Genomic DNA, 18,350 nt, shown 5'->3' with positions numbered 1-18,350 from the left:
GACATTTTTCACCAGGTGTCGGCGACTTCTTGGTCTCCAGCCATTGGTGGACGTGGATCCTTCAAGCCACTCAGACGGATGTTGCCCGCACGTTAGGCTACCACACTGCGTCTGCCAATTTTGAAAGACTAGCACAGCGCCATCTCTGCCACAGAAGCATGATTCTGCAGAAGGGTCCATTTTGTGAAGAATTCTTTTGTGAATTTTTATATAACCAGGGATACATAAGAGGTCCCCCTTACTCCAACTACCCCCTATATATCTAACTACCCCTATTAACTACTACTACGCTATAGCGATTATATATATATCCTTAAGTTCCTTTAATAAAGCGCTATACTTTAATAATATAAAACGCTTAATTTAATTAATATTATATAATTTATTTATCTTAAAATTTATTTTAATATACTTAAAATATCTCTATACTTTAGCTTAATAATATATTATTTTATTAAAGTATACTAATAAAAAATAGTAGTATATTTAATATACTATTAAGTTTTATACTAAGGGACTAAGTTATATATATAAAAATCTATATACTTTATTTTAGTTCTTTTAAGTAATTATAAAAAAACTATTACTACTTTTAAAGTAATAATAAATAGTATTAATATAGTATAGTAATAATATCTTAATATTAAAGGAGTAATAAGTTATAGTAGTATAAAGAAGGAGATACTTACCCCCTAGTAATTTACGTTCTTTTTATATACCCCTATAGGTAACTATAGAGGTTTCTCTATAAGCTATCCTAGCTCTCAAATATTTCCCCATGAGAGTTATATAGTAGTTAACAAGGTGCGCCTCTAGGCGGCAAACTGCGGAAGAAAAGTTAGAAGGGAAGAAAGAAAGATTCTGCAGAAGGGTCGACCCCATGTGAATGAAACAGGGCATAGTCCAATTGGATTTGGCAGTGATAGACACCACTATTGTCGCAAAAAGGGTCTTTCGTAGGGCTTACGCAGCGCGTAAGCAGCCCAAGGATCTGGCTCCGACCACGCCTTACTTATTGCAGTTTGGGTTGGAAATGATTGGTTCTCCCTCAGTTCAGAATGGAACTTCCGCTGCAGTGGAAATACTTCGCAAAGACGTGGGCTGGAGGAGTGCGGAGTATTCTATGCCGTCGCAACCATCCCGTACCAGAGCATCAACAACCCCTAAAACTCCGCATCCGCAAACCCAGTGGGTTATGATCGTTACCAAATCCCTTGAGTCGACCTTATCCCGGTATGATGTCGGCGGATGAGCGAGACGAAAGCCCGACCCCACTTGTCCACTGCGGACTTTCCATTGCCCATGGATATTGCGCGTGCAGGTGAGCGTCTCTGAATTGCAACCATTCCACGTTGTTAAGGTCCCGTGCACCCTTTGAGTTACTTTCAACTCCGCTTAGATCCCACTCGATTGGAACAGAGCAACTTCAAGCATCAACGCCGTACGGAACAGATCATTCCACTTTCCACTTATCACCTTTCCTTTATCATCTATGCCGCTTGACCAGAAGGCCTTGTTGCCAGACTATCCCAATCGTCTTCAGGAATTGCATTGAGTCTGAGAGTCTTGAACCGCAAGTAATCAAGGAGGTAAAGGTAGTCTTGCTTTGGCCCATGTAAGATCATGTTATTTACTTGATACCTTCCCAAGGATGTTGAAGATAGACAGGTACAAGTCCATAAGTAGGCTTGGTAGTAGGGCAGCACCATCTCGTTGGTATTTTACGCCGCGAACCAGACGAATGCATTGTCTAAAAAAGCACAGACAACATTCTCGTTGTTTGGTTCACTCCCAAGCGTGTTGATGAAGGTGTCGCTAATCCACATCAGCCAACTCGAATAACAAGTGATGTAGTCTACTCACCCGCCGTCATTTTTGTTAAAAACATGAGGTATCTCTCGTGGAGGAACACCTCGGCCTGCTTGAACAGCATCAAGGTTCATGTCTATCATGGCCAACAAGATCCAGGCGGGGACATGTGGTGAAGTTATGTCAAATAGTTCGTTGAAGGAAGACAGAGACATGGCCGAGCAGGAAGAGGGTTTCGATGTCAAGACACAGAAGTGCGTGTAAAACGTTGAAGATTTGCAAGGCTCATGACAGCTTTCATGTCACAGCGAATTCTCACTGAAAAATATTGGAAGCATAGAATCACCAATCAAGGAAGCCGCGGTGAATTAAACTACATACTGGCCAATGCGGATGAAGCGCAGGTAACCGTACGGATATGATGCTAAGAGCCAGCGGGGCATCTTGCTTAAGCACTGAACCACCGCGAAAGTTGCAATAGGGTACGAGCTTCTGCGCACGTAGTACAACCGACGTCCATGCTCTATTGCTGTAGACGCTCTTGTTCTACAGCAGCTGTAGTGTTAGTGAAGGCTGGGACCTCAAGCAACATGTTGGAAGTACAGACAGGCAAACTGCATCAGCAGGTGTACAGGCCTGAAACATGAATATGAGGACGCACAATGCCATATCACGGATTCATGGATATATATTGAGTCGAAATACTTTCAAATATTGTATCTTATTCTTTGCTTCAAAGGATCCTCAATGTGAGGTCGCATCTGGTAAATGACCAGGGCGTATGTCTTTGCTCAATAGTCAACTTTGAAGACAATCTTCTCCGCAGATACCTTTCCGTCTCTATTGAGGTCCATGGCCTGTGCGACTGTATTGGGACTGAGGCTACCAAGTATGTTCACACTCGGAGGTCTCAAATCTCCCTCATCAAGAAGCTTGGGAAGCTGATGATGAAGGTCTATGCTCAGTTCGTGATTTGGGATGTTGACCTAAAACAAGTCTTATTAGCAAACAATGTGATGATTCTAGCCTGTCTCTACCTAGCCTATGAGACACACGAGGTTGACGTACCGGCCAGTGTGCTTTTCCGCGATAGCTATGCGCGGTTGGGAAGGCTGTGAAAACGAACACGTCGGAGACCTCAACTGTCGAAGGCACGTTTTCCGTGTTGGCTTTACCAGGGCGAACGGTGCATAGGCGGCCCGTAGAGTCCTTGAGCGCCTTCGATGCATTGGCCGAGGACGTGGCATTGCCAATTGTGTCGAACACATGTTCCAGGTTCGGTACAGCTTCTCGAATACGTGTGATTGCTTGCTCGTTGTTATAGTCAAATACGTGGGTAGCACCGGCTACTTTGACCCTGTCAAAGTTACGAGGGCTACATGTGGTGATAACCTTATAGCCGTGTAGCTTGGCAAGCTGTATGGCAAAGTAGCCAACAACAGCTTCAACAATGTCAGTCCTCTTCGCGATGTCCTTGGCGATATGTATGCTCACAACTTCCACCCCAGATAAGAATCGGGTCTCCATTTGAAGAGTTTCGCGGAAGGCCGAGGCAGTCCAGGGAGAACAGCGCCAGCCAAGCTGTGTTAGCCGCAAGAGGAACTGTACTTGCCTCCGCAGCGCTGATCCTTTCTGGAATCTGAAACGATAGTCTTTCATCCGCGATAGTATGCGTGCTGAGAAGAGAAGATTCAGCCTTCATTCGCCTGAGCTCTGCTGGGCGCGAGAAGAGGAACTCACGAGTAAGCCCCGAGACCAGGAATCTCTCCTACAAAAGCATCAGAAATGGTTAAATGGAGTTCATGTCGGCTCACACCGGGAAATGCACATACCGCCCCAGATTAAGCCGGCGATTCTACTGCCCTTGGCGAACTTGGTCACGCTGGGATGAGCTTCCACCACCTCTCCGGCAAAGTCGCAGCCCAAGACAGCGCCGTCACCAAATGCATTGACATCGAGAGCCAGCCCTACTACCAGTCAGTGTGCGGGGGTTTGAAGACATTATGGGTGTCGCGTACGGTCTGTGGGGTTGAAGGCCGCATGGTTGACCCGAACATAAACCTGATGTTCCTGGAGGAGGGGCAGGTCGACTTCCTTGGCGGCGAAGGACTTGCCCTCCTGAACAAGTGCATTGGCACGCATGATCAGTAACCGGGGTATCGGGACTAATTGCTGGCGCTAAAGTTGTCGCTGAGCTGCAAACAGATGATACTCGTTTCTTGAGGCGGGGTCGACTTCGGATGGTAATTCCGATGCAGCGCATCTGATAGCGCGGTCAAGACACGCCCTTGACGCCCTTGCTGCGGGGCCGAAGATCGGCCCCTTCACTTGGGCGCAATGTCAACGCCACTTCAAGCCAAGAATGTGGCTGCACCGTGATTCGGTTTTGCTGTCATCAGTTCATGGTCAATTTGATTCGTGAATAAAAGGTCGGCCATAGCATCACCATCTCAACCGATTTTAAACTCAGCAGCAACCGCTACGAAGTCTCGAGCATCCATCTTTCACCCCAAGCACCAACATGTCGCAACAAACTCTTTGCCGCGTTTCTGTTCCCGAAGGAAAATACGAGTTCCTTTGCATCATTCCAGACAAGCCAGGAACTCGTGAGAAACGCATCGAGGTCCGATCGTGAGTATCTGTCGGCACTATTACTGACTCTGGGGTGCATCAGCTAATTTTGCCATTGCTAGCCAGCACTTCGCTAACGCCATGCCTTTGATGGAGAGTGGAGTCTGGAAAACAGGCGGTATGAATATCCTCCCTACTAAATCATCCATATTTGCGTGGCATTCGACTAACATCTCGATCAGGTGCCCTTTTGGACAGTGTTCCCAAGAGCGACAATTCGGATGATATGTCTTTCGTTGGCAGTCACGTCGTTGCTGTTGGCGACTCAATTGAACAGGTGCGCGAGGACCTGAGGAAAGACGTCTATGCGACTTCTGGTGTTTGGGACGTCGAGAACGTGAGTGAACGATACTCGCGACATAACGACACTTCTAATGATACCTTTAGGCTCAAATCTACGCGTTCCGCGCTGCGTGGAGAAATCCCTGAAAACTCCTCGTGATAATATTGCCCAATTCTCACGCTGAACGCATGTCGATATTGAGTGATGAACAAAAAAAAAAAAGTATGCAGCAAGAACCAGATAGGCACTGGGCGAAACCTCCAGTACTGCGGTCGGGGTGGGGCCGGCCTCCGGATTGCGGTTCTCGGGCTGCTGCTTCATGAACATCAACGCTTTTTGTCTTTTCCAATCAATGTTGCACCAAATTTTACCAATAAATCAAGACTGTGGCAGTCTCTAGCTTGTAATGGGCTCGCGAATGCCAGGCCACGCTGCTCAATCGGGTGTACGTTAAGGGATGTGAAGTGGATCCAAAGCCCGAGCATCTCGCCTAAATCCTGCAAAGACAACGAAAGATCTGATATCAGATGATCTTGATTGGGTCGCTCGAAAATTGTCCCCTTCTGAACCTTGAAATCTTTACTCAGAAGCGATCTCTTTGGGGACTTTCGGCAAGCTTATGGGACTTCGGCGCGTTTCCAGCGCACTGCGTGAGTGACCGCACTCTTGGGACCAGGGGTTTGGAGACACGCGCATGCCCAACGGTAAGCTGACTGCAGGCTGCCAAGCGAGTTTTGCCGGTTCAATACCCCGGAAACCAATGATTATGCGCTAAATGTGCCGCCATAATACCAGTGAATTTTCCTCTCATTGGCGTAGAGTCCGATCTTTGACCTTCCCCGATGAGGAGATTGGCGGTCCTCGTTGACGCGATAGCTGAGTCTCGACATAAAAAGGACAGCATCCCTTCGGTCAGCCCCAAAGTCCCTTCGGGCCTACACCTGAGGAAGTCTTGCAGATGGCAAAGATGAAGGACGCAACACTCATCGTCGGCTTTGTTGCCGCCCTGGTTGCTGTTTTCATTATAGACAAGATCATTCAAGCGAGAAAGAATGCCCGACGCTTGCCTTTGCCGCCCGGCCCCCGAGGCTATCCCATCATCCAAAATATGTTCGACCTTCCCAAAAAAGACACATTTGCCGCCCCTCAATATGCAAAATTCAAGGATAAATATGGTGAGCATGAACACTGCAACAAGAAAACACTGCGCCTAACCACCATCGGAACTCAAAAGGTCCCATTACCGCTCTTAGGGTCATTGGAAAGCCGTTCATCGTGATCAATGATCCTCAGGTCGCCCTAGATATCTTGGAGAAGAAGTCCGCCGAGTTCTCATCAAGACCTAGCTTGACATTTATTGGTGAATTGTAGGCCTTGGCAATCCTCGAAATCCTTCGGTCTTCCGATATCGAATCGCATCTAACAGTGATCAAGGGTTGGTTGGGACAAAGCGACGGGCGGCATACCTTACAACGACATCTTCCGCCTCCACCGCAAAGTCTTTGCTCGCATCATCGGAACTAAAACAACAGCGGCGCAATTTGATGACCTTCAGGAAGCCGAGGTCGGTCACTTCCTGCTGCACGTTCTTGACAACCCGGGAAATCTGAAAGAACATATCCACAAGTAGGCCAAACTCGTGTTCATGCCTTGGAAACGACAGCTAATATGCTTGAACTTTAGGGAGGCTGGCACTGTGGCGCTGAAAATTGCCTATGGCTATAATGCCGACCAGTTCAAGAAGGATCCCTTCCTCAGCAAGATGAATAAGGTGATGGACGACTTCGCACGATCAGCCGTTATTGGACGTTACTTAGTTGACTTCTTCCCGATATGTAAGTTGGTTAATAAGTATGTGGTGTCTTGTGTTACAGTTATCATCTAACACTGAAAACCCATAGTGAAATACCTCCCTGACTGGTTCCCGGGTACTGAATGGAAACGGCAGGCCAAGGAATATCGGGCCGATTTCCACGATGCCGTTGAGAGACCTTACAAGTTCGTTGAAGCTCAAATGGCTGAGGGCAGAGAAAATCTTTCGTATCTCGCCAAGGCGATGGCTACCAGCGAGGACACCCCAGAAGATGTACACAACAACATGTGGACCGCGGGATCGATTTTCAGTGGCGCCGCCGACACAGTAAGACACTCGCCAGCCTCAACGCAACCTTGACTGAGGTAGTAATGAATATCAGCTGACCAATACCAGTCCGTGGCATCGGTTAATGCATTTTTTCTCGCCATGGCCAAGTTTCCTGAGGCACAAAGGAGGGCCCAGGAAGAAATTGACCGAGTGATTGGCAGTGACCGTCTGCCCACCGTCAGCGATCGTGACAACTTACCATACCTTGAAGCACTCATCAAGGAAGTACTACGGTGGCATACAATTGCCCCGATGGGTCTCCTCCACATGAGTTCTGAGGAGGCTACGTACTCTGGATACCGAATTCCTAAGGGCTCCCTCGTACTCTGCAACATTTGGTGAGTGTCTCGGCTCCAATGACCAACTTGGTTTCGTTCCAACCATTCGGGATACTTTATTGACGCGATGTACCAACAGGTGGTTCATGCACAACCCAGAACTCTACAAGAACCCCTCCGAGTTTCGACCCCAAAGGTTCCTGGGAGCCGAACCAGAGACTGATCCGCGTAGATACGTGTTTGGGTTCGGTCGCCGAATCTGCCCTGGCAAGATTCTTGCCGATAACTCGCTCTACCTCAACTTTGCCCAGTCGCTAGCCGTGTTCGATATTGGCAAACCGGTTGCCAACGGTAAAGAGTACGAACCAGAGTTTAAGCCGTTACCAGGGGCGATTAGCCACGTAGCCCCTTACGAAGCGACGATTAAGCCTAGATCGCCCCGACATGAACAATTGATCCGGTCCATCGAGCAGACGTTTCCTTGGCAGGAGTCGGACGCGAAGGGATTGGAGGCAGTGTAGGCCCCGACTTGTGATGGTCTGTTCATGATTGCGAATAAGAACCCGTGATCCGACTTGGTGGCATGTAGATAGGGAACAACGAATGCATTGACATCCGATTCAAACTACCTTCGGTCATCGATTTTCGAAACAGTTCCACCATAGGAGGAGGGCATCACGATCGCGGGAGGCCCGAGGGCCCATCATATTCAACGTCGGATGATCGTGGTGGAGAACCCGCTCAACATGGCTTTTAGGCAATGGGAAATCTGTACGTCTCGTAATACGAGAGTTGCAGTGACATAATCCTGGTCTGGTTCAGACACCTGTGCGTCTCGAACACCCGGTGGGAGGCCGTGAGCGTGTTGATCGGTCGTGCGAATAATCCAACGAGCCATAAATGAACGACAGTTGGCTGCTATCCACCTCGGAAACAGAATGAAATACCATGCAAGAGTAGATGTAAGTTGAAATCGAAACGAGGGTAAATTAGCCCTGCATATGGGCGTCTCGCGGGAGCGACCTCATCGCGTCGCCAAATCTTCCCAAAACACAATCCCAAAGTAGCAACTCGGCAAAGGAACCCCCTGCAATTGCCAACTGCTGAATGTTTGAATTGACCTTGGATGTAACATTTTTTACGCGATTGTGGGGAGACTCTGAGACGACAGCATGGTTGTCTCGAAAGCCGAGGAGCACGGAAACAGGGGTGTTCGTCTCAACTGCCACCTCCGCCTCCTGATTCGTCTCATGTCTACCAAGAGTTGCAATTGACCCCTAATAAGCTTGATCCGATTGATCTGCAAGAGAATCTTAAAAGAGCCGCGTTCCCGTCATGTTTGCATCTGGTTGATCTCTGTCCAACAACCTGCGAGCGGGAAATTCACTTCAATCTGTCAATTTTTTGTAAACCAATCCTGGCCGGCCAGACTTTTGCGAGCGTCGCTTTCCAATCGCTACACACCGACCCGAAAATCAACAACTCACTCTCCATCTCGCTGCCAAAATGAAGTTCCAGGCTATCCTCATCGCCCTCGCGAGCATCGTCTCCGTCTCTATGGCCGCACCTACGCCAGCAAAGTCCGATTCTGTCCCCGCTAAGGAGAACAGCGGTGGTCGCACTGTGTTGGATGGTGCCCAGTGCAGTCCTGTACAAGGTCGTCTCGTTTGCGACGATGGCTTCGGAAACACCTTGTAAGTCCATGAGCATTGTTGATGAGAAGATTGATCGCTGACCATGCATAAGCTTTGCCGACGACCCGTTTTCCTCTTAGAGATCCCAAATGCAGAAATTCTGTAACATTGCTACCTAGAAAATTGGGAAATAGTCCAAGTCACGATGCATCTGGACGGCGTGAGGCCTGGAAATGAATAAATCATTAATGTTGATGGATCTGATGTGACGGGAAAATGCACCTATTGAGAGCATGCTCCTTATCGAGGCAGGTGTAGATCTCCACGTGACGATGACGGACTCCACTGCATGAACCTGGGGCGCAGGGATCTCATCTCGTTTACCGCGTTCATGACGATGCTGTTCGGCCGAAGTGTCACCAAGCCATTGATGGATAGCTTTTGCTTGGAATCTTCACTTGATTTCGTCTGTACTTCCTTTATGTTGCAGTACCAAACGTCACAATCGGCATGGCGTCATTGGTCAATTTGCCTGGCGAGCTGCACCATCTCATATTCTCCCACTTTTCCACGGACACGAGAACCCCCGATGGCGGTGAGAGCGCAGAGTTCGGACAAAACCGCGCTGGCATCCACACTTTAACCCTTCTCTCACGGACCTGCCGCGGTCTCAACCACGCCGTCAAGCCATACCTCTATGCGGAAGTCAATCTTGAGTCACAAAGCAGCCGGAAACTCGTCGCCTTGCTCAGACATTTCGTCAACGACCCATACTCGGGCAGCTGTGTTCGATGGGTGCGTATTGACTGGGATGGTCTCCTTTGCCAGAAATTTGATTGCAGTGATCAAGAAGCCAACTTCCTTGCCGATGTGGCAAAGAGCCTCCATTTAGACGTACCGCCGGCTCCGCCTTGGTACTCTGCAGACTGGAGAAATGGCTTCTTGGCGGGCATGGTGCTTCTCAAGTCAAGCGGTGTTGAACTTGTTGACATCGAAGGATACAATCAAAGCTTCTGCTCTAGTATTCCAGAACAGCCCCCCCGGCCCGAACTTCGCCATTTCACACAATTCAATCATGCATTGCATACTCGGACAACTAAATCGACGAGAGATTTGTACCGCCTCATAAATCTTTCGCCTCATCTCCAAGGCTTCCGCTCAGCCGAGTACCTTCCGGCTAATCCCTTTGATATCGATTGGTCTGAAGTCACCACCCTGGTTCTGGAAGAAAATGAATTCAGCGGCGGGACTTACTATTATTATGTATCGACGGCGGCACTCGTCGATATTTTGCGATCGTGCCAAAAGCTGCATCATGTACGGATCAAGCCGACACAGAATAATGGTCCAGCCCCAATCGTCCGAACACTTGAGAGATTTCACAAGGACACCTTGAGAAGACTCGCCCTTGTATCATTCCCTCGGGAGGGAAAAGACTTGGACATTTCATTCAGTGCCTTCAACGCACTCGAAGTTCTCGAAATTCACGGCAACATTTGCAAACCTGGGTTCGCCCTAAGAGGTCTCCCTCATTCACTCCAAGAGCTGCGACTGGATGGTGACTTTCACGGTGTTCGAGAAGACTTCGAAATCTTTACTTCGGAGTTCACGGAGGGGTCTTATCCTCGTTTCGAAACAGTCAGGTTTCAGCCCATGTATTCATGCTTTCATGACAATTGCCCTTACATATTGGATGGCCATGTAACTCTGGAGGACATGATCCAATACAGAGATTGGCATTTTGATGAGGCTGAAGCCGACGAATACGAAGGAGGAAAATGCAAGACGCAATGGGAAATAATATACGGGCTTATCAATGCGGGAGTCAACGTCTGGGTTGATTGAGCACAAAGCTGGAAGATTTCCATGCAAGTATATCAGTTGTTTATCAATACATCGTGAGACTCTGCCCTCAAAAGTGTTAAGTATTGCGGTGACTACCTAATTTACCTTCCCATCCAAGCTTTATCTATCATCTCTTCGACACTTACTGGGCGTATGTCCGGATACATGTCATTCATCCGCTTCTCTTTTGGCATCTCCATTAGGTGACCGATGATAAGTCGCCCAAAAAAAGATGTCATTTGCTTCATCCGCAGCGCCGCATCTCCTTCTAAGTCCCCCAAAAGAGTGGCGTCATTGTTCCTCAATTTTTCCTCGCCGTCGTATGTGACGTGAAAGATGCCCCCTAGCGCAGTAAGTTAGCTCCCATGTACGTGCCATATGCTTGGTATTATTTCAAAATGCCAACCTCGAACATCTTGGATCTTGGCCAAAGCCTCATTCAAAGTCACATCGGAACCGACAACGATGCTGTACTCTGGCCAATCCTCGGATTCGAGTGAACGGACAATGAAACGAGCCACATCGTTTGAATGGGTCAGGCTGATGACATCGTTACCAGAGCCAGCAATCACGGCCCGTCGGTTGAAGACGTCAATGGACCAAAGGCCTGGCGACATGTGACTAGGAAAATGAGGCATCCCCCAGTAGTCCATGAGATAGCCATTCACAAAGCGGGTGTACTGTAGACTAGACTTCTTCAGCCTTTCGGCAGTCTTGATCCACGGTGTCGGAAAGGTTTCATCTCTGCCGTCTCTACCAGTAATACGTCAGCTTTTAGGAGCACATTCGGAGACAGTACCTCAGTCCATACTTAGGTCTATTGAGAACCCCGAATTCGCTGGGTATAAAGCGTCGGGTCGTCTTTGACGCTTCTGCCGCATCAATCAAGTTGAGTTGCGACTTGAACGAGGGCTCGGAGTGCATGGAGATGGCGCTGACGATTGTTTCGACGTTGTGCGAGTCCAAGACTTTGACCAAAGATTCCACGTCCTCGTAGTCAACCTGGACTAGAGGTGGATGGAATGATGGTGCACTGCTCTTGATAGGTGTTAGCGACATTCCCGAGCCAATCTTTGGATCACTTCAATCACCTTTCTACTCAAAACAATGAACGGATATTTGTTGGTAAGCTGAAGTTGTTCGACGATAGCTTTACCCATGCCACCAGTACCACCAGCAACAGCTATCACACCCATGTTGACGATAGGATGAGTTCAATTGATGGGAAAAATAGTACGTAGAGTCCCTGACACTCTAAGATGATGATCAATTCTGCTCCGACGCGGTCTGGACTCCTGCCTTTATACGTCAACAGCCACTCGTTGCATGCACACCACAGAACCGGATTCGCTGAATTAATTGCAAATAAGCCTCTTAAGTTGCAGATATCATTTGTGAATGCGAAAACAGTGGCAATCAGATGAGGATGTCGGTACGCTCGGGCGCCGTATCCCACAGGTGCCGTCCGTTTCCGTGGCCGAATGTTCACACCACTACGGAGCGGGGCTGGTTGATGCCCGCGCCGGTACGCTCGTCGGCGGCCAAGAAGGTCCGGAGATATTCACAAAGTGCGGCAAGACCTTTCTGGAGATTGTTTTACTGGTAGATTTCAGTACGTGGCTAAATTACCTCCCCGATGATCCAGCATTTCCTAATTGGGTGAAAACCATATCCCAAAGCCTTAATTATCCCAAACTCCTCGCAATGCCAATATAAATGCACCATCAACAATCACAAAGAATTCACAAAATTGAAACCGACGATTCCCTCTGCCACTGCGTTCTCCATTTCGGCCTTTGGGAATACCGAGACTCTTCGTCCGATGATCCCGTCATCTCCAACTTGTAATGAGATCGGCTCATTGAGGGCAAGCTCCAAAGTTGAGCCGTCTTCGAGTACGGATGCATTGGAAAACGCCAGTTGGTGGAAGAGGCCACAGTCTTCGGGTCTTTTCGACAGATCGCCAGACTTGCTATTGCAGACATAACACGTTAGATGTGTCCTTAGTCTTCTTGCGTTTGAATTTTGCAACTTACTGAATGACGACGACAACGTCCGACAACGTGGGCAAGTCATGGTCCCCTCCGCTGGTGATCCTCGCATGTGTGGCAAACGGACTGCTCGGCTTGCCCGGCGTGTGAAAGGATAGGTCGCCTCGGAGTCTGCAAAGTGATGTTGGCGGACTTGGCTGGCAGAATGGTTGATTGAGGACGGCGAGCGCGCCACCTCGAGGCTTAGTGCAAGTATCCGGGCCGCACATGTTGATATTTGGGTTGAGTTGAAAAGCGCCTTTGGAAGTACCGTTGGGAATTTCTTGTTGTAATTCAGTAAAGGGAAGAAATAAAAAGAACAGTGTTCAAGAGGCTGGAATGATCAGTTTTTCAGCAACATCTAGACCAGCTCAAACTCCCTCAAGGTCCTCATCCCTTTCATAACCCCTGTCATCCCAAAACGAGCGCGAACGGGACCGGCCCGGGGCCTCTCCACACGTCAACTAATAATAGCGGAGCCAATCATAATCATCCATGAGCTCCAGAACAGGGAATCTGGATGAGCAAGTTAGAGCAATATTGATCAGGTAATGCCCGCGTGCATTGTGCACGATCGCCAGATGACCAAATCTCATCCAGAACAGCTGAACTGTGAAGAAATCGCATCACAAGATGTATCGTGATTGATGTTTTATTCCAAAAAAGCTGGTCAACGTCCCCACCATCTCCATGACTCTGACCCATGCACACCGTTGAGTGGTCGAGATCAGGTCTAAGTCCTACGCCAGCTCGCGGCCATCAAGGTGTCCGTCACATCATCGGATTCGACGGAGGATATCCCCATCATTGCCGAGATGATGAAATGTGCTCAGTACCCCTCCTTGCCCCGGGGTGACTTCTTCTCTTCCTTCTCAGGTCCAGCAGCTTACCCCTCCATCTTCTGTTTTTCTCATCCTCAACTTCTGGCTACGAAATCACCTTACGCACAACCTACCTAACTAAGACACGTCCAAGTGACACGAAATTCACCATGGCCAGCTCACAGTACACGCTTCCCAAGCTCCCCTACGCCTACGATGTACGTATCACCCCTGCTTCGGCACCAGGAACTCCGACTAACCCCTCCTGAAGGCGTTGGAACCTCACATCTCAACCCAAATCATGGAGCTTCACCACAGCAAGCACCACCAGACCTACGTCACAAACCTGAACAAGGCTATCGAAACATACAACGCCAACCCTCTCCAAAGCCGCATCGCCGTTTTGGCAGCACTCAACTTCCACGGCGGAGGCCACATCAACCACTCCCTCTTCTGGGAGAACCTCTCCCCTGCCTCTAGCCCGGATGCTTCTCCCGACTCCGCACCCAGCCTGATCGCCGAGATCACCCGCGTCTGGGGCGACCTCGACAAGTTCAAGCAAGCATTCAACGCTGCGCTGTTGGGCATCACCGGCAGCGGCTGGGGCTGGCTGGTCAAGGACGACACAACAGGTCTCAGCATCATCACGACCAAGGACCAGGACCCCGTCACCAAGGGCGTGCCCATCTTCGGCGTCGACATGTGGGAGCACGCGTACTACCTTCAGGTTTGTGGATACTTCTTTTTTTAACGTGTCAAACGGAATCACTGATTGGGATGGATACGTAGTACCTCAATGGCAAGGCGGCCTACGTCGACAACATCTGGAACGTCATCAACTGGAAGACTGCCGAGTCGAGATTTTCTGGCAGCCGCGACGATGCTTTCAAGGCCCTTAAGGCGGTCCTCTAAGTGGGGAGATTACTTGGGACGTAGCGGAATGAATTGACGATGACATGCAAGGGCTTCGGATGCTACTGCATCAATGACCATGGGTGCTAGAACCGATCACCAACGGGTCGATCGGTTTGCAAGGCTTAGTTTTTCCCGTCAACGTAGCTTGCTAGACTAGCATCCCGGTCAGACCATGAAGAGATGAATTCAAGTGGCTGGGGATAAACAATCAAATTCAATTTCGAGAGACGGTATCGCAATGTGGCCCTGCAACATCCAACGCTGCCGTGTAACCCATGTCCGGCAAGCCTTGGCGAGGGTCCTTTCTCGCACGTATTAGTCCCTTGCTGTGTCTCGGCTGCCTGTTTGTAGCCTCTCATCCACAATGTGAGCAGCCCGCGTCGACATCAACTTGAGCTGAGTTTTCCCGTGACGGGGTACGAAGCCACATCCACCCTGCCAACGTCCACTGGCGCACGACACGTTGCATTCGATCGCCCTCAACCATGAGGCGGCGCAATACGGTCGCATGGAAAACAGAGCTCAAAGTTCGTCCGGTCAGACCCTCTGCGTCGAGGGACAGACCCGAGTCCCGTCCTAAATTCCGAGAGTCAAGCGAAGACAAACACCGACGGGTGTGAGACGGATCATCCGACTCGGAGGAGACAAGACGGAGCGCAAACCGGCAATCTTGGTCGACGAGAATATCTCCGTCAGGTTGATGGTGTGGCTTCCCCGCCAATCTATGCCACCAGGCATTTCTGCCAGCCGTAATTGCATCTCCGCATAGTCGGTGTGTATCTCGCCGCAGACTGTCAATCTTGCGGGATCTCCCAGTAGCCTAGCTGCATCACGCATGGCTCCGAGCTGAGGTGAGGCAACACGAGCCGTGCTCCCCTTAATAAGCACAATAAGAGCAGAATGAATCATTCCGTGACGGCGTCAGGTGCATTGGCCAAAATGCCAATGGGAAGCCGACGATGTTTGGCTGCGATAGTGTACCGGCAGCATGCAGCTGGCCCCATGCAGGTACACACGCTCTGCAGGGGACGCTTTTCGTGTTGTACGGTACTTGCCCTGCGGCAAAGCGCAAAGCCTGTCGCTTTTCAAATGCTGCAAGATTCTGGGTACGGCAGCTGTTGTATCTACGATGGTGAACCCAAACCTCTGGGATGGTGTTGGGCTTGGGGATGTGGAACGATGGCTGATGGGAGGGCTGTTGGTCAATTTTTTGACGGCGGATTGTGAAAACATCTTTCGTGAACAAGATTCTTCAAATTTGCGGCGAACTTGGTATCCCCGACCGCTGGATTGTGTGCGCAGTCGGTTCATGTTGCCTGAGATTGCGTGGGACGGAGACTTGCAGCCGCTGCCGAACCCGCGGCCTCTCCGGCCCTCCTCTCCCGTGTGTTCAGTGTCCAACTTCTTTGAGACAGCGCCAAATTCGTTTCTGCAATGTTAAGGTAAGGACAGGGTCGATTGGCGATGATGATCTGTCTGTCATTGAACAAGGTGCATAAGGTTAAAAGCGAGAAAAGCGTGCATACGACTGTCAATCTGCCCGATGATCCTAGCAGCGACAAACAAACTTGGCGACTCGACTGTCAGTGTCAAATCGGAAGCTTGCTCCGACCCATGCAGGTTTCCACGTTGTGGCTTGATGTAAGGTAGGCAGATTGCCATCAACCCGCCAAACGGCAGCGGGTTTGCGTCCGGCGGTCGCCTCCCCGCAAATATTCTTAGAAACCAAACGGCTTTCTATGAAGGGGGACGTTGTGGCTGGGATCAGATAGATGGCTGCAGCAGGATGGAAATTTTGTTGCTTCATTCGATTGGTCGACTGTCCTTCCCCAACGACGTCGAGGCAGTGAGAGACAAACCGGTTTACCTTGACACGCAATACCGAGACACTCAAAGCGAGTGATGTGGCGCTCGCACTCGACGGCCAGCTGCATGGCAAGCCCTTATCGAAGCCCGTTCTAGATTGAGGGCAGGCTTGCGTGATGAGGGTGTCTGCCGAGCATCCCGTTTCCCGTCCGTGTTGGAACGGGTGCGGGCTCTGAGTTGGCTGCGGTGTTATTCTGGCCGGCATAGAAGGTTGGACAATCATTTCATGATATAAAGGAGTGCAGCCGGCGAAAAAAGACGGTCTTGTTCTGTTTAGTCTCCAGCCAGCACGAACTGTCGCAGCATCACACTCGTTTCCTACTCCCACTTCTCTTGCTCGCCATGGTCCTTCCTGCCTCTGGTCTCGCCCTCCTGGGTTTTGGGTAAGTCGTCATTCTCAGTCATCTTTGTCTATGCTGACTTGGCAGTGCCTCCTTGGTGAACGCCATCCCGCAGGCCAACCACATCATTGCTCGCCCTCCGGCGACATTGACCGTGACTTCACTTATTGAGATCACCAACGAAGTCACCGTCACTGCTTGCGGTTCCAAATGTGCCACTGCGGTCACAGCCACCGTGACTGAGACTCAGCCGTGCTTCTACACTTGCTCCGCATCAGCCTCCAGCTCCGTGCCCGGCACATGGACTTCAACTCCGTCTTTGCCTACAATCAGCATCCCGCCGAAGCCTTCTGTTCCCACTAGCTACGTCAACTCCACCACCGGTATCCCGACCTCCTCCACTCCATTGGGTACCGGTTCCTCAACCAGCCCTACCTCTGTCTCTCCCCCGGACACATCTTCTCCTGGCACCACGGTCTCAACTCAGCTACCCAGTCTGACCACTTCTCATCACTCGCCCGCCAATACCACGTAAGTTGGCTTCTGTGTCTCTCACTTGGACTCTTCACTGATGTTTCTTCAGGACTCGTACCCGGACGAAAACAATCAAGACCAGGACCTTGACCCTGTCTACGGGCATCTCCCTCACCACCGGTACGGGCACCGGTGCCAGCAGCGTGCCGTACCCCAGCTCCAGCCTCTGGAGCAACACCACTCGCCCCATCCCTAGCACCACTCCGGGATCCTTGACCACCACCGAGGCCACACTTCCGACCATTCCCATCCCCACCCCGTCGGATGTTGATACCACCTCTGCTCCATGCACCACCTATGGCTGCCCCTCGTACACCACTGCCACCTACACCACGGTCATCAATACCACTGTATCGGACCAACTCCCGGAGACTGGCACAGCATCCCAGTCAAAGACGACCCTGAGATCCACCATCATCGTGACTGTGACCAAGTCTCTACCGTCCAGCACCGGCACCGGCTACAGTTCCACCAGCCCCGGCACCGGTATCTCCACCGGCTTCCCCTCGCACACCATTCCCACCAGCTCCATCAAGCTTTCTTCTACTCTGAGCTATCCCACGACCACCTCATCTTCTTGGACCAACACGACTACAACCTCTTCCGGCACCAGCACTGAGACGACCTCGGATGACGTGACCACCGCCACCGAGTCGCCTTCTTCCACCAAGAAGCCCTGCACCACGCACAAGACCGAGTCTAGCACCGAGTCCAACATCGAGTCGAGCACCCAGTCCAGCACCTACCCGGCATCGTCTCCCGGAACCACCGTCTCGGACGCTAAGCCATCCGCAGTGACCACTTCCAGCTCCATCTCTGGTGCCTACGACACTTACCCGACTTCGTCTCCCGGCACAACCGTGTCTGACGCCAAGCCATCGGCGGTCAGCCCTTCGGAGTCTCCGTCCAGTTCCATCTCGGGAGGTTACGACTCTTACCCCACCTCCACCCCTGGCACCACCGTCTCGGACGCGAAGCCCTCCCTCGTCACCCCTTCCTCTTCTATCGACGGTGGCTACGATACCTACCCGACTTCTTCCCCCGGCATCACTGTCTCAGACGCCAAGCCGTCCCTGGTCACTCCCACCACTATGGAGACCCGGACATCTGATGAAGCCACCGCCAGCTCGTCTACCTCGATCTACGGCGGCTATGACTTTGGCCACAAGCGCCGCGTGATTCGTCACTAACTTGGCCCGGGTGATGGATCGGCAGACTTC

At 50.6% G+C, this 18,350-nt stretch overlaps 8 protein-coding genes across 8 annotated transcripts; 5 read left to right on the top strand and 3 right to left on the bottom strand.

Annotated features, from left to right (window-relative positions):
* Positions 1-2,600: 2,600 nt before the first annotated feature.
* Positions 2,601-3,951, bottom strand: ER-1 (Trans-enoyl reductase; the record flags this gene model as incomplete). The annotated part of the gene is made up of 6 exons (XM_036639649.1): positions 2,601-2,795; positions 2,878-3,251; positions 3,304-3,485; positions 3,550-3,577; positions 3,642-3,776; positions 3,828-3,951. The coding sequence occupies 6 exons, from the start codon at positions 3,949-3,951 to the stop codon at positions 2,601-2,603; spliced, it is 1,038 nt and encodes a 345-aa protein (XP_036494383.1).
* Positions 3,952-4,330: 379 nt separating this feature from the next.
* Positions 4,331-4,869, top strand: atnB-2 (Aspercryptin biosynthesis cluster protein B; the record flags this gene model as incomplete). Its single annotated transcript, XM_036639648.1, has 4 exons — positions 4,331-4,440; positions 4,503-4,558; positions 4,623-4,777; positions 4,828-4,869. 4 exons carry the CDS (start codon positions 4,331-4,333, stop codon positions 4,867-4,869), a joined length of 363 nt encoding a protein of 120 aa, XP_036494554.1.
* Positions 4,870-5,690: 821 nt separating this feature from the next.
* Positions 5,691-7,665, top strand: ordA (O-methylsterigmatocystin oxidoreductase; the record flags this gene model as incomplete). Its single annotated transcript, XM_036639647.1, has 7 exons — positions 5,691-5,898; positions 5,958-6,090; positions 6,158-6,349; positions 6,407-6,558; positions 6,625-6,863; positions 6,933-7,204; positions 7,284-7,665. The coding sequence occupies 7 exons, from the start codon at positions 5,691-5,693 to the stop codon at positions 7,663-7,665; spliced, it is 1,578 nt and encodes a 525-aa protein (XP_036494555.1).
* A 985-nt stretch (positions 7,666-8,650) lies between these two features.
* On the top strand, positions 8,651-8,918 carry CGCS363_v007797 (uncharacterized protein; the record flags this gene model as incomplete). The annotated part of the gene is made up of 2 exons (XM_036639646.1): positions 8,651-8,838; positions 8,891-8,918. The coding sequence occupies 2 exons, from the start codon at positions 8,651-8,653 to the stop codon at positions 8,916-8,918; spliced, it is 216 nt and encodes a 71-aa protein (XP_036494556.1).
* Positions 8,919-10,924: 2,006 nt separating this feature from the next.
* On the bottom strand, positions 10,925-11,819 carry BOA1-8 (Oxidoreductase BOA1; the record flags this gene model as incomplete). The annotated part of the gene is made up of 4 exons (XM_036639645.1): positions 10,925-10,966; positions 11,037-11,376; positions 11,435-11,661; positions 11,715-11,819. The coding sequence occupies 4 exons, from the start codon at positions 11,817-11,819 to the stop codon at positions 10,925-10,927; spliced, it is 714 nt and encodes a 237-aa protein (XP_036494557.1).
* Positions 11,820-12,354: 535 nt separating this feature from the next.
* CGCS363_v007795 (uncharacterized protein) lies at positions 12,355-12,883 on the bottom strand (the record flags this gene model as incomplete). The annotated part of the gene is made up of 2 exons (XM_036639644.1): positions 12,355-12,595; positions 12,660-12,883. 2 exons carry the CDS (start codon positions 12,881-12,883, stop codon positions 12,355-12,357), a joined length of 465 nt encoding a protein of 154 aa, XP_036494558.1.
* Positions 12,884-13,644: 761 nt separating this feature from the next.
* On the top strand, positions 13,645-14,386 carry CGCS363_v007794 (Superoxide dismutase; the record flags this gene model as incomplete). Its single annotated transcript, XM_036639643.1, has 3 exons — positions 13,645-13,692; positions 13,746-14,201; positions 14,264-14,386. 3 exons carry the CDS (start codon positions 13,645-13,647, stop codon positions 14,384-14,386), a joined length of 627 nt encoding a protein of 208 aa, XP_036494559.1.
* A 2,211-nt stretch (positions 14,387-16,597) lies between these two features.
* On the top strand, positions 16,598-18,320 carry CGCS363_v007793 (uncharacterized protein; the record flags this gene model as incomplete). Its single annotated transcript, XM_036639642.1, has 3 exons — positions 16,598-16,638; positions 16,684-17,127; positions 17,180-18,320. The coding sequence occupies 3 exons, from the start codon at positions 16,598-16,600 to the stop codon at positions 18,318-18,320; spliced, it is 1,626 nt and encodes a 541-aa protein (XP_036494560.1).
* Between the last annotated feature and the right edge of the window lie 30 nt (positions 18,321-18,350).

The sequence above is a fragment of the Colletotrichum siamense genome, assembly GCF_013390195.1.
Source record: "Colletotrichum siamense strain Cg363 chromosome Unknown KSG_Cg363_contig05, whole genome shotgun sequence".
Taxonomy (NCBI): Eukaryota; Fungi; Ascomycota; class Sordariomycetes; order Glomerellales; family Glomerellaceae; genus Colletotrichum; species Colletotrichum siamense.
The sequence above is the reverse complement of the archived record's forward strand: the minus strand, read 5'-3'. Positions and strand labels throughout refer to the sequence as shown.